At 58.9% G+C, this 13,066-nt stretch overlaps 1 protein-coding gene across 1 annotated transcript in view; it reads right to left on the reverse strand.

The window, feature by feature from the left end:
* SLC22A4 (solute carrier family 22 member 4) overlaps positions 1-6,299 on the reverse strand; it is a 30,575-nt gene extending 24,276 nt beyond the window's left edge. Inside the window, exon 1 of the mRNA XM_067304720.1 lies at positions 5,907-6,299. Within this exon, the coding sequence (XP_067160821.1) occupies positions 5,907-6,299 (393 nt within the window). The remainder of the gene's footprint in view (positions 1-5,906) is intronic.
* Between the last annotated feature and the right edge of the window lie 6,767 nt (positions 6,300-13,066).

Below are 13,066 nucleotides of genomic sequence, written 5' to 3' on the forward strand. Positions count from 1 at the left end.
CCAGATATATCCCAGCTGCAGACTCTGCCTCCAAAACAAAGTGCTACTGCTGGAAACTATGAAGTTTCCCACCAGCCTTGCACATGGCCCAGCAGCCCCCAGCAGCCCGGGCTGACAGCTCACCGGGGACGGCATCTTCCCGGCATGACGCCGGCGTCCTGGCCATAGCAGCCAGCAACCAAACCCCAATGCTTAACACTTGCCATTACTTAACCGTGTCACCACCGAGCATTTTACTCTGCTGTCTGACAACGCGGCGGCTGCTTCTCGACTTTCAGACTTCAGCCACTCAAGGTTAAGCGTTAACATTTTTAAAATGCCCACACTGTGCCAAAGGCACTTTGACTACAAAATAAAACCAGCTAAATAATATTTACTCATGAAACTGAGTTGCTTCCTGTATTTTATTGGTGCCAAATGCCTCTCACCTAGCTATTCGAGTCTACTTTTTCCTATGACCTACTGTACATGCTACAAAAATTAACTATGCAGTATCAGTTCTTTAAGATTTGCAGGATGTGGTAAACTGAACATACAGCAGCTGGACAGAGTAAATGAAGATAAATGTGCCCGCTGTATCCAACCAGAAAACAAACTAGCCAATTAAATCCATCTGACTATTTTAGATCAAATATCACAAAGATTGCACAGGACCGGAACCGTGATTTATAAAGCTCTGCATAGACAGATACACCTCGTCTTCTATAAAAAAGGAAACTTTCCTCCTCCAAAGGCATTTGCACTGAGGAAAACTCCCACCCTATCCTTACACAGCAATGGAGCACGTGTAAACACGAAGAGGCAGTATTTCACTGATTTATAAGGCTTTACGATACAGACTGCATGTTCAAAAGGAGACCGGCAGCCTGCTTGTGAGCCCGCCTCACCCCGTTAATGCCGACGTCCTCACAAGCGGCACTGGATCTCTTAGGAAACGGTGAAATGCAGCGTATTTCACATCTCCCGCAGCAGGTCACGTCGGTCCCAGCTCGACGTCAGCACCTCCGGCGGCGATGGCTGCTTGACCAGCAGCGCGGGACAAATCCAACCGGCGCTGCTCCAGCACCGGATACCTACGGATGCTGGAGGGTGCCAGGGCTTCTCAGTCCTCGCCCCGAGGGCTGGGACGTGAGTCGTGCTGCAATTTGGGCTACCCATCCCCTGCGAGCACAGATCAGGGCGAGGCGCCTAACCTGTTCCTGAAAGCCTCCAGGGAGGTTGCACAACCTCCCTGCTTTGTCTGTCGATACTCGAGTCCTGAAAGGAAGGAAGCTTTTCTGAAAAACCTTATCTACGTCTTCATCATCGCAGCTTAGGCGAGTTACTTCCCTTGGAGGCGCTTGCAAGCACAGAGGGGAACCAAGCGCCCCGCACCGCACCGCGAGCACTGCCGTCCCTCGCACTCGGCATTTCGGCGCTGTCCCGTCCTGCTCGCAGCACGGTCTGCTCACGCCCCGGCTCAGCCGGATCGCCTCCTCCGCGCGGCATTGCCTTCCTGGGGCTAGTCCTTCTCAGATGTCTGGAATTTCATCCTGGCGCTTTCATATCACTTCTCCGGATGTATTTAGATACTTTGGGATCCTGACCTTGTCCTCCAAATCACCCGCAGTCCTCCCAGCCGACCTCATCGGATTTCTTCCGTAACAGTGCCCCCTCGCCATGCCAGGTTCCCAGTCCTCCCAGGCTGACTGTGAACTACAATGTTTACTCTGCGGATACAGGTTCTCATCCAATTGCGCCTTGAGGCTTTGGATGAAATAGGTTGGTTATGAGACGGTCAACAGGACCAAACCTTGCGTCCAAACCTTGCTAAGACAAAGCACATATTCATGTGTATAGCTTCCTCCCTACACGACATTTTTAGTACTGATATTCAGCTCTTATCATGAACATGGCAAGAATGGGCAATTCAATAAAGATATTCTGTTACTGTAATACTAAAATTACAACACTGCAGTAATTAAAACCTAGATTTTTTCCTAAATTAACTGCAGCTACAACTTCCAAACTATCTTTACTTGAATGATTATTCATTAACCTGCAAATAAGTAATTCTGCAAAGTCCCTGGCTAAGCATACCAGAGAGCGAAGTTCATTTAAGCTTCAAACCAAATGCTTTTACCTCTAGAAATACAAACTGCACGGGAAGAATACCCTTTAATCACTTTATTATCATCAAATACCTCAGATGTCTTCCCACAAACTACCTAGCTGTGGGCTCATGGAACAGCAAATTCTGCCCAACACTGCCAGCAAGGAACACTACAGATTTACAAGTTTTCTGAAAAATTACCAAACAAAAATAACAGAGAAGACCCTCCTCACTGCCAGAAGTGATAGTGCCATCTGAGTTTATTGATCAGAAGTCACTAATTAACCATCCTGCATATCAGCCGGTTCACAACAAAGAAGAAAACACTAATGCAGACTTGTGTAAAGGACTGAGACTATAAAATCTGGGAAATCAGGCCATGTATCCAAGAGTAAATCTGAAGACAAACAGCTTAGGAGAAATTCATAATATTCACTGTTGTCATGGCAGCAGCAGCAGTGTGGTTTACATCTCCTGTGTGTGCTGTATCACCAGTACCAGATCTCGCCATGAGACCATCTCCACCCCGTCCATCAGGGACAAGAGGAGATGCCTCCATGTTCAAGCACAGGGCAGCTACCAGCCTGGTAGGTCTACTGCAACACTACTGAGAAAAAGCCATAAAGGAACAGAAAATCTCTTCAGACACCCTCAAACCACAGCAACTAGGCTTCAGCTTCCGATACGGAGGGTGCCCATCACGCACCGTCACCGCCTGTTGCTTTGGTGAAGCACCGTCTGCGAACCAAGAGTTCCTTGTTCGATGGCGCACGTGGGGAAGTCCACGTCCCATCGCAGCAGACACCGAAACGAGCAGCCTGGTCCCTGCTTTCGAGAGGGACAACCCAGAAACAGTGAGAAACTCAGAGGCCTTGCGGGGAGGAGCCACATTTTTGCCAGAATTTGCTAAACAACAGCACAGGATTTTTTTCCTGAACCCTCTACCGTGGGCAGGGCTGGTCACAACCTTTTCAGTGCTTTTTGCAGACAACTCATGGGTCAACTCTCTTGGCGTTTGCTTGTTCCCAGAAGCCCAGTTAAAGCTTTTGGCTTCCACCTTCATGGAAGAGTCAACTCCAGCGCTGGGAAATTGGGTCTGAGCAGAGTAACGCAGACGAAAGGTGGGCAGCTTCCAGCAAAGCCTTCACCACCAGCGCTGCCCTTCACAAGGGTGGTGCAAAGATTTTTGGGGGTATGTGCCGTGTTTTTTGTGAGGGAGAGCAGACGAGGCAGATTGTGTCCCAGGGAGCGGAGGGGAACTGCGGGGAAGGCACGGGAAGACAGGAAGACCCAAGGGAATTAATTGCATGTTAACACCTCTCTCGGAGAGAGGCAAAACATGATGCTTCTGCCATAGCCTATAATTACAGTCAGGTCTGAGCACAGTTATCTGGAATTAAAACAGAAGCTTGTTACGTTTCAGAGGAAACAAAAATACATATGTTAAAATTCATTTTATAGAACAGACAATAGGAAACACACGGGCTCAGAGTTAACCGCTTTCGTTCATGCGCCATCCCAGCGAGCGAGACCGACGCGGGACGACGTGGCAAAGGCAGCTAACGCAGCAGCGCGTCCCTGCCGAGAGAGGCAGCACCTCCGTCCCGGCCTCTCCAGCCACCGCTCCGCCGTCGCCCTTCTGGCTTGCGCAAGCGCTCGGGCGAGCTCCCCGCATCCATCACGGCGGGACGGCCGACGAGCCGCACCGCTCACACGAGCGAGCGTGCTCCCAGGGCTCGCCCCCCTTCACCGGTTCGCTCATGACAACACCTAGACTTCTGATCAACCTGAACTGGTTTCCTCCTGTTTCACCCGGGTTTTGGACACACTCACTTTTCCGCCACAATCTCCATTTTAAGACCAACCAGAAGATTTGGTTTTGGCTCCTCTCTTCCCCGGGTATTAGCATCTGTTATTCGGCTCCTTTCAGGCAGCAATAACAGAAGTTGCTGTAACTACATGAATCAAAATAAAGCCTCTAAGCACTTTATCGGGCACTGTCAAGCTTTGCTCCTCAACTGATTTCTAGAATTGAAGAAGTTTTTTCACCGAGCTTTTCTGATGGCATGTCCTGGCTTGTTGTTGCTAATACAGTGAAAAATGTTGGCCGCAACAGTGGACATCAAAAGTTTAACTGAACTTTCTCTTCTCATGTTTTCATCAATGCCTGTTTTCCTTGCTTTAAAACTGAATTCAGAATTTTTTCCAAATGTTCTAACCAAAACAAGTATCCTTATTTTCCATCTGGCTTCCAGATGGAAACTCGGCAGTGGGTTTCCATCATCGTCATTTGCAATTGCCACTCTGGTGCACTCCAGTAAGGGCAGATCCAGGTCCCATGACAAACCCCACTGCTGCATCCCGTCCGGATCTGGCACCAACAGTTCTTGCTTGGCATCTGCCAAGACAAATTGTTGCAACCCCCGTTCATTAGGGCAGAATAGTTTTTCTTCTCCTTTTGCTTCTCCCACTGCCTGTCTTAGAGCGATAGATAGCTCCAGACCACAGATTAAGCGTTCGCAACCACACCTGGATAATCCAGTCTCCTTCCTGGAGCAAGCTCAGCGGCGGCGCCTGTGCCGGGCCCTTCAGGCCGGCTATCAGAAACCCAAACCACTGTTGTGCCGTCACCTGGGTTACGACTGCACATATTTATTTGCACGCGGCATGTGGCTTGCAGCTGAGCTGCCACTACGGTCAGCCGGTGGCCAAGAACGCGGCCCACTTCCGAAATGCTCCCCCCTCCATCATGTGTTGTTGTAGCCCTATAGGGCAGCGGGTCCCTCCTGCTCCGCAGCTCGCCCGGCTCGGCTCACTCGCCCCCTTTCCCCTGACCCTGCCCGGGGCCCCTCGCCACCCCCCGCTGCTCCATCCCCTCCCTCCGGGCCTCTCTCCCAGCCCCTTGTCTCTCACCAGTTGGGTTTTTCCAGTAAACACTTGGAGCACATGCTGTATTTCCTGTTGTACTCGGATGACGCTTCCCTGAAAAAACACCCTTTGCCAGGAGCGCACCTTTCACACTGCTCCATTTGTTCTCGGGTTCCTGCTACCGGCCTGATTTGAACGGACGCGGGTTTAGGCCAAGTTAACTGGTGGCAGATGTTCCCTCCGCGTCCCCGGGGCTGGCGGCAGCCGCCCGGCGAGGGGCCCGCGCACGGCCTGCGCCCGCGTCCCCGGGGAAGGGCGCTCGGTGCCCACACCGGGACCTGGGGCTGGGCACCCCGAGCCTGATCAGAGCAGGCTGCAGACTTCCCAAATGCCTGCAAAAACCCCAAACAAACCCAACCCCGCAGTTTCTTACAGCCCGTAAGAAAGCCGTTTCCCTCGGAGACCTACGTCGTAGGAAAACAGGGTGGGAACGACTGCAAAACCTGCGGGATAACCTCCACCTTCCTCCTGCAAGCTACTGAGAACCGTCCTGGGGGTCTGGGGGCGCACAAACCGCCTCCCACCAGGGCTGCCCGTGCAGCCCTCCCGCCTGCAGCCCCGATGCTCTGCCGAAACACAGCGGCTGCTGCGGGTGCGAGAGCGCTAACCGGCTCTTCAGCCCTCCCTGAGCCGGGCAGAGGGGGAAACAGAGCAGCTTTGGGGAGAACGCGGTTTTCCGTCCTGCGGCAAAGCCCCGCGCTCCCTGCTAGCGCCGGGTGCCGCAACGCAGCTCGCTGCCCGCCGCCGTGACCCGCGCAGCTGCGGTTCCCACGCACCGGAGCCGACGCGGACCGCAGCTGCCCACGCGGCCGGAGCAGCCCGGCCCCGGCGGCGCCCCACGCGCGTCCCCCCCCCCCCCACCGCTCCGCCCGGCCGCGGGCCGCACCTCGCTGACGATGGAGGAGCGGTAGACGTCGCGGCTGTACTCCCAGCCGTCCAGGCAGCGCTCCTGCTCCAGCGCCGCCAGGTCCACGTCGGCGCCCGGCCGCAGCCCCAGCGCCGAGAAGTTGGCGAGCGCGGCCAGGCGGTAGCGGCGGCAGCGGCTCGGCGCCGCCCGCCCGCCGCGCACCTCCAGCGGGATGCTGGCGTTGCGCCACTCGCCGCTCAGGTTGGCGCCGCGGGGCACCGCGCACCGGTGCTCGGGGGTGCCGGCCAGGAACACGGCCGACATCCCGTTGAAGCCGTTGGGCACGATGCTGGCGCTGAGCAGGAAGAAGACGAGGCGCTGGAAGCGGCCCCACTCGCCCAGGAAGGCGGTGGCCGCCTCGTAGTCGCGCATGGCGCGGCTGCTCCGCGGCTCTGCGCGCCGCGCGGCCGCCCCGGGCACCGGCTCTGCTCCGCCCCGGCCCGGCCCTGCGCGGTGCGGCCCCCCGCGGGGGCGGTGCGGGCGCGGGCGCGGGGGCGGTGCGGCCCCCCCCGGCGGCGGCTGCGCGGGTGCCGCAAGCGCAGAGCAGCGGCGCCGCCGCGAGACCCGCGCGGAGCCCCCGCGGCAGCGCTGCCCCCCCCCCCCCGGCCGCGTTTCGCACCGCAAACGCTATTTCAGAGGTTCGCCAGCAGCGGCTGCCGGCAGCGTGCAGCGCCCGTGGGCCGGATCCAGGTGTTCAGCGTGGGCAGCGCTGCAAAATTAGTAGGTCTCTCTCTCTATGGCGAGTCCCCAAGGTGACATTAGCGCACCGCTGGCTAGACGGGGCGGGCTGTCCCGGCTGTCTCGCGTGGTTTCTCTGCCGGCTCCCGTAATAAATCCACGCGCACGTCGCACCTGCCCCGCAGGGCGGAGGTGGCCGCGCTCACCCCGAGCCCTCCCCGGAGCCCCCCCGTGAGGCTGGGGCAATCAACAGCTTTTCCATTCAGCGCTGAGCGCACTGTGCTTCCCGGGGGGGGGGGGGGTCTGCGGCCCCTTTCCGCGCCTCTCGCAACCCCACGCAAGATTTCCTTTGCCACGCCATTGCGAGATGCGCAAATGCCGTTACACAAGGGCTGTTGTGGAAGCCGGATGCAGCAGCATCGCGGCAGCGGAGCTTTCCCCGGGGCAAAGCGGCAGCCGCCACAGCCCGGCCGCAAAGGACCCGCCCGCCGCAAACGAGGGTCCCCGCGCAGCGGCGCCGGGAGGGGGAAACCCGCAGTGCAGCAGCCGCGCAGCGCGCAGGCGGAGCCGGCTGCGAGCCCCTCCCGCGGCGCAGGCGTGGGAAAAACAGCCAGGATCAGGCCCAGCCTGGGAAATCCAGCGCGCTGGCGCTGCCGGTGCCGGGGATTTTCTCGTCGCCTCCCAGCGCGATGTTTTCGGCAGCCTTGTTCCCCCTCGCGGCCGAGGCCGGCAGCGCCGGGCCGGGCAGAGCCGTAGCACCTGGGGCCTCGGGAGGGTTTCTGGTGTTCCAGCTTCCCGGCTGTTACTGCTTTGCACGCGATTCTCGGTTTTGCGTGGAGGAAGATATTTAGACGGCTGGTGAAGCCGCCTGAGCAAGCGGAGCAACGCTGGCTTCTTCTGAAGTAACTGAAAAGGCACCTGGAAACACAGCGGCGTTCAAAGCACGTGCAGCGCTCGAATCACTCGGTGCCGCTGCTCAGCTCTTCCTCCGGTGAACAGGCCTGGACTGCCGGAAGCATTTGCCCCAAAATGCCAGAAATGTCACCAGGCCACATTACAGCACCGCGGGAGCCCTGGGGACGGGGCTGCCCCATTTCGGTGCGTGGGCGCAGCACCATGTGCCGACGGTGGCTCCTGCCCCGGCGCCGCAGGCCGGGGGGAGCAGGGGGGGACGGGAGGCGATGGGGAACGGAGAGGAGCACGGACGGTCACGGCTCCTGCCGGCACCCTGCTCCCGGGGCCGCGGCCCCCGCCCTGGCTGCACCCCTGGCAGGACGCGGGTGTCCAGGCAGCAGCGCCGCCTTCCCGGGGAGCTGGCCCGAGCACCCAAAATCCTGCCCCTGCAACAGGCAGGACCTGGGCTTCGTTGGCTGCTTTTGCTTTTTTTTGCTTTTTTGTTTTGTTTTTTAAAAGCATCCAGCCGAAGGAGAGCACTTTGGTGAATACCGTGGAGGCGAACGTGCCGCAGGGCCCCGGAGGCTGGCAGCCGGCGTCGCAGCAGCCTGCGGAGCCGGGCCGGGAGCAGCGCGAAGGGGGCTGCTTGGGAATCGGAGAGCTTGGCTGCCGGGAGCCGGCACCGCTGTGCCGGTGCCGAGCGAGGGCGAAGATCTCGCCAGCCGAGAGCAGAGGCTGTGGGGACGCGCGGGAAGGTGGCAGCGGTGGTGGGAAGCAAGGGCAGAAACGCGGATGGCGCAGAGGGACAGCAGCAGCCGGGCAAGGGACTGTCACGGCAGTGCCGGGGCGGAGGAAGCAGGTGGCAGCATTTATCCAGGCCAGGCAGCGTCCCGCCGGCCGTCGGGATAAGAGATGCTGCACAGCAGATCCGGGCAGCCCCAGATCCCGGCTGCTCCGCGGAGGCCGGGGCCAGCGCTGCCCGCGCCGATAGGCAGCAGCCGGGGGGCTGCGCCGGGCAGATTAGGAGCCCGGGCCGCGGCACAGCGGCATCGGCCGGCACCAGCAGCATCGCACCGAAACGTGCCAGGCACATTAGCTCCCTGCAGCAAATAAACAATTGTCTTTATTAATATTGCATTAGTAAAAATAATAATTATTCAGTAAATAGTAATTAATTGTCTACGTAGGAATAATTTGCAATGCTTATAAATATTTGGGGTTAGACTGCAAAGCTGGTGGATCAGAAGGGAGCAGGTGGCGTATATAATGTATTCAGGTTTATCAATGATCCCTAATGCATTATGTTCAACATGAAAACGCCTTTGGGTTTACTCTTATTTTGAATATATATATAAATTAGTAGTTATAGAAATACTTTGTGATCTAGCTGTTCCTCTGTTGCAGCAGCGTTGCACTAGCTGTTGCGTGCTATCGCTTTAACCCAGAGCAACGGCGCTCTGCTGCCAGCTTTTGCTGGTGCTCCCCACTTTGGAAAGCCCAGTTAGATCCCAACTTTGGGGATGGTTTAGCCCAGGCACAGAGATTATCGAAGCCGCGCGGAATTACTGGCAGGAGAACGGTGCAGCCAGTCACGCAGCAAATGCCCCAGAGGGAGAAAATGCATCTCCGGTTCTCCCAAGCGACTCCTCCAGGTGGTCAGTGCATTTCTCTGCAGCCTTAGAAAGCACATTTTGAGCTATTCGCTGAAGAGCAGCATATGGGAAACAAGGTCAGGGGAGGCTCCGGGAAAGCCAGCTCAGACGCTGAAGAGGCAGAAGTGGAGGATTAACACACCGGGGAGCGAGGCAGCAAATCTCTCCATAGCTGAGAAATGACCTCTCGTGCAAATAGTTTGTCCTGGTGCAAACACCCTTTCTCGCCTAGGCGAAACCAGCCCTGGATTTTCCCAGTGGTCGCACAGCGGCTGCACAGCTTTGCCCACGCGCCAGCCAAGCGCCCGGCCTCGGCTCGCGCCGCGGGGCAGGCAAACGGCGGGAGGACTGTGCAAGGGAACACGCAGCAGGATCAGTTTGGTAATGGGAGCTCCCGTAGCGTGTGGGAGCCGAGGGCCAAACCAGGCCGAGCTGGCGGCGTGCACCTTGCGTGCTTGCACGGTGCCCGGGCCTCGCTGCACGGTTGCACGGGCGCTCCTGGCACGGCGATGGTCTGTGCGTGACCTCTGCTGCGGGGAGACGTGGAGCCCCGACCGAAGCCCGACGTCGGAAAGCGTGGCGGGCAGCAGCGTGGCACAGCACACAAGCGTGCCCGCGGCCGTGCCGCAACAGGGGGCCCTTTCCCTGCGGCCAGTGGCAGCGTCGCCTTGCTGCGAGCTCGCCCGCGGCGTCACCCCCTCGTCCCGCCTGACTGCAGCGCCGCGAGCAGCACCCGCGCGCCCGGCTCCATGGCTGGCAAGAGCGCTCGGCTCCGCTGAGGCTTTTACTGAGATGCCGAGGGCGCTGCGTGGTGCTGGCCCGCGGCCCTCGGCGCCTCTCGTGCTCGGCGAACAGCGGCCCGGATGCGGATCGAGGCGAAACCCCCTTTCCCTGCGGGGGACCGGGGGGACCCTCCTGGCGCTTCAGCGTCCTCGCCTCGAGGATCCTTCGCCCCGGCGCTCCCGGACGCGCTGCCCTGGCCCGGGCGCATTTTGGTGCTGGGCCCCCAGCGCGACGCTGCAGCTCCTCGGGACGCAGATTCCTGGTCTGAAATTGCTGGATATTCCGCTTTCCATCACTAGATGGTGCAGGAGGGAGGCGCAGACCAGCGATTTTCCGCGTGTGCTCGCTTTCCCCGGGAGCGCTGAGGCCCCCAGGAAGCCCCTGCCCAGGAGGCTGCCGCACCGGCACCCGCCGGGATCCTTGCATCCCACTGCCACACTGGTACCAGCCGGGATCCCCGCGTCCCAGGAGGGGCCGTGAGCGGCTCCGGGGGCCGTGGGAGCACCGGGGGCCAGTGTGGCCGGGCAGCGGGCGAGGGGAGGCCGGGGGCTCGCTCGCCCGCGTCTCCAGCGCATCGCAGCCGGCACCGCGCAGAACCGCCCGGGTGATGCTCGGTTGGCGCCGCACGAGCTGCCGCTAAGCCGCACGTGCAAACGCGCCGGGCGCTTCCGAGAGCCGCAGCAGAAACCTCCCCGCTTCCCGCAGCCCCACGGCACCGGGCAGGCGCCAGCGCTCTTAAAAGCAAGCATCCATTTTCATTAAAAATGCTAAACCCCCGCAGTGTCCCCGAGCATCGTGTCGTCGCGCAGCCCGAGAGCGACGCTGCAAACGAGCCGCACGAAGTGTCGTGAGCCGCCGGCTGCCCCGGCACACACAAACCCCCAAAACAGCCCAACGTCCGGCGGGAGAAGCCGCGCTGCTTCGGGGAGCTCCCGGCATCTCTGCCGTCGCCTTTCCCATCGCGAACCAAATCAGCTCCCCTTGCAACGGCAGGAGCGATTTTGACTGTTTTATTGTATGCATGTGGAAGAATTTTCTTTCCCAAAGTAATTACAAAGAGCAGGAGCCCCTTGCACACACGGGCAAGGGAGGAGGCAGCGCTTTTTTCCCTGCAGAGCCTCTTTCCCGTCATCTCCCCTCCTGTGGCACAAGCGCTTTTATCTTCGCAAGAAAGGATCAACCAAAACCTCCCCGGGGTCCCCGGGGCAGCCGCCCAACAGCAGAAGTCGAGTGAAACAACTGCAAACAAAAGCCGCAGGAAAATTAACGCCGGGGTGGGGCGGTGGAAACGGCGCCCGCGAAGCCGGAAACTTTAACGATGATACGTGGAAAAAGCTGAACAATTACAACCGGATTCGGTTTGGCGCCGAGCCCGTCTCGCTCGGTTACTAAACGGCACCGTCGCTGCGTTTGCTGGTGCGAGGAAGGTTCCCAAAGGGGCGACGGGTCCCCGGGGCCCCCGCAGCCGGGTTGCTGCTCCTGGCCGAGCAGGGTGACCGGAGCGCCCGGAGCAGCCGGAGCGGCACGGCCGAGGGGCTCGGTAGGGCTGCGGTTTTCAGACCACGCTTTACGGACACCTCTAGCTCACGCATGCGCTCGAGGCTTTCATTCCTCTTCAGGGTGAACGAAAACTCACTAACCGGCTAGGCACTCCCAAGCGCTTTAATTATTTGATTTTTTTTACTGATTTGGACATGTGCACTAATTCGGTATGGAGCTACACACCCAAACTACACGGAACTCAAGGCCTGAAGATTTCATACCGTACGCAGACCCTCGTGGGCTTTGGCTTTTTAAGCATTTTAGGCACATACGACCAACGGTTTCCATATATTAATACTGCCCAATAAAACCTTTTAAATTAAATATCTATTAGAGGCGTTTCATTTAAATTACCTTCAGCTTTCCCACGTACCAGCAGACTCAATACCAGCGGATTATTAAAACCAGCCCCGGTGAGATTCAGCGGGGAAACCGTCTTGCCTGCGAGCAGGGACAACCGGCAGGCAGGTTTTGCCGGGGCGTCCCGCGCCTCCCCGGACCATCCCAGCCCTTCCAGGCGTCCCGGCTGGATGCGCCGCGGCTGCTCCAGGACCAGACAGCATCTAAAAATTAAAGGAAGCGGCTTTGCCCCTCTGTTCCAGTTGAAAGGCACTGAAAGAATGAAAATAAAAATAAGTGTTTTCATGGTTTTGGCCTAATGTGGTGGGAAACGCAGGGGAACTGCTGCTGTCGCAGCGTCTCCGGCATCTTGCATGCAAACGCTGCAGGAGCCACTTGGGAAATCATCGTGTGTCGTTCCTGCAGCCCCCGAATCCGACGGAGCCGAGGGGCCTGGCAGCACGGAGCGGAGCAGCCCCTCGCCCCGCCGAGGCGCAGCCGGCTGCCGCTGCGAAGCCAGCCGGGAGCAGAGACACCCAGCAACATCCCGTAAAACCCCGGTGCATCCGGGCTGGCAGCGGGCTTGGAGGGGAACAGGAGCAACGGGAGCAACCAGCATGCCGGGACCTCCTCGCTCCCGCGGGAAGGGCTGGGGTTTGGTGCCAATTTTGGCTCCCGGCACCCCGACGAGCGCAGCGCCGGGGCCGGGAGCGGCATCTCTGCCAGGCGCCCCCAGGGGAAACGCGCCGGTCGGGACAAGTCCCGCGCCGGGTAATACAATCCGCTTTGCGCGGCGCTCGTGCTCCGGGTTTAAATTTAGAGCATGTTATCACGGCAGTTTGCTTTGGGATAGATGATGCGCTCCAGTGACCGAAAAAAGAAATTAAATAAATAAAGAGGGTGACTTCATGCTTTCTGAGGAACGTTTTTACAGATGTGGTTTAGGGAAAATATTCCGCAGGAAAAACCAGCAACATCTGCAGCTGGGCTGCTGGCGACGTCAGAGCAGCGGCTCGGCCACGGTGCGCCGGAGCAGCAAAGCTTCGGTTCCCGCTGTGGGGGACACGCTTTCTGCAACCCTGCAAGAACAGAGCATGCCGGAAAGCGGGATGGAAATGCTGCCTGCAGGCAAGCTCCCGTCAGGACAGAACTACAAAAAGACGCGGAAAAAGCCCCACGCACCCAGGGGAGCAGCTTGCATGCGCGGCAGCAACTCCAGCCCGCAGGAAAGGCTGCGAGGAGACGTTAGCA

The sequence above is a fragment of the Apteryx mantelli genome, chromosome 14 (genome assembly GCF_036417845.1).
Source record: "Apteryx mantelli isolate bAptMan1 chromosome 14, bAptMan1.hap1, whole genome shotgun sequence".
NCBI classification, from domain to species: Eukaryota; Metazoa; Chordata; class Aves; order Apterygiformes; family Apterygidae; genus Apteryx; species Apteryx mantelli.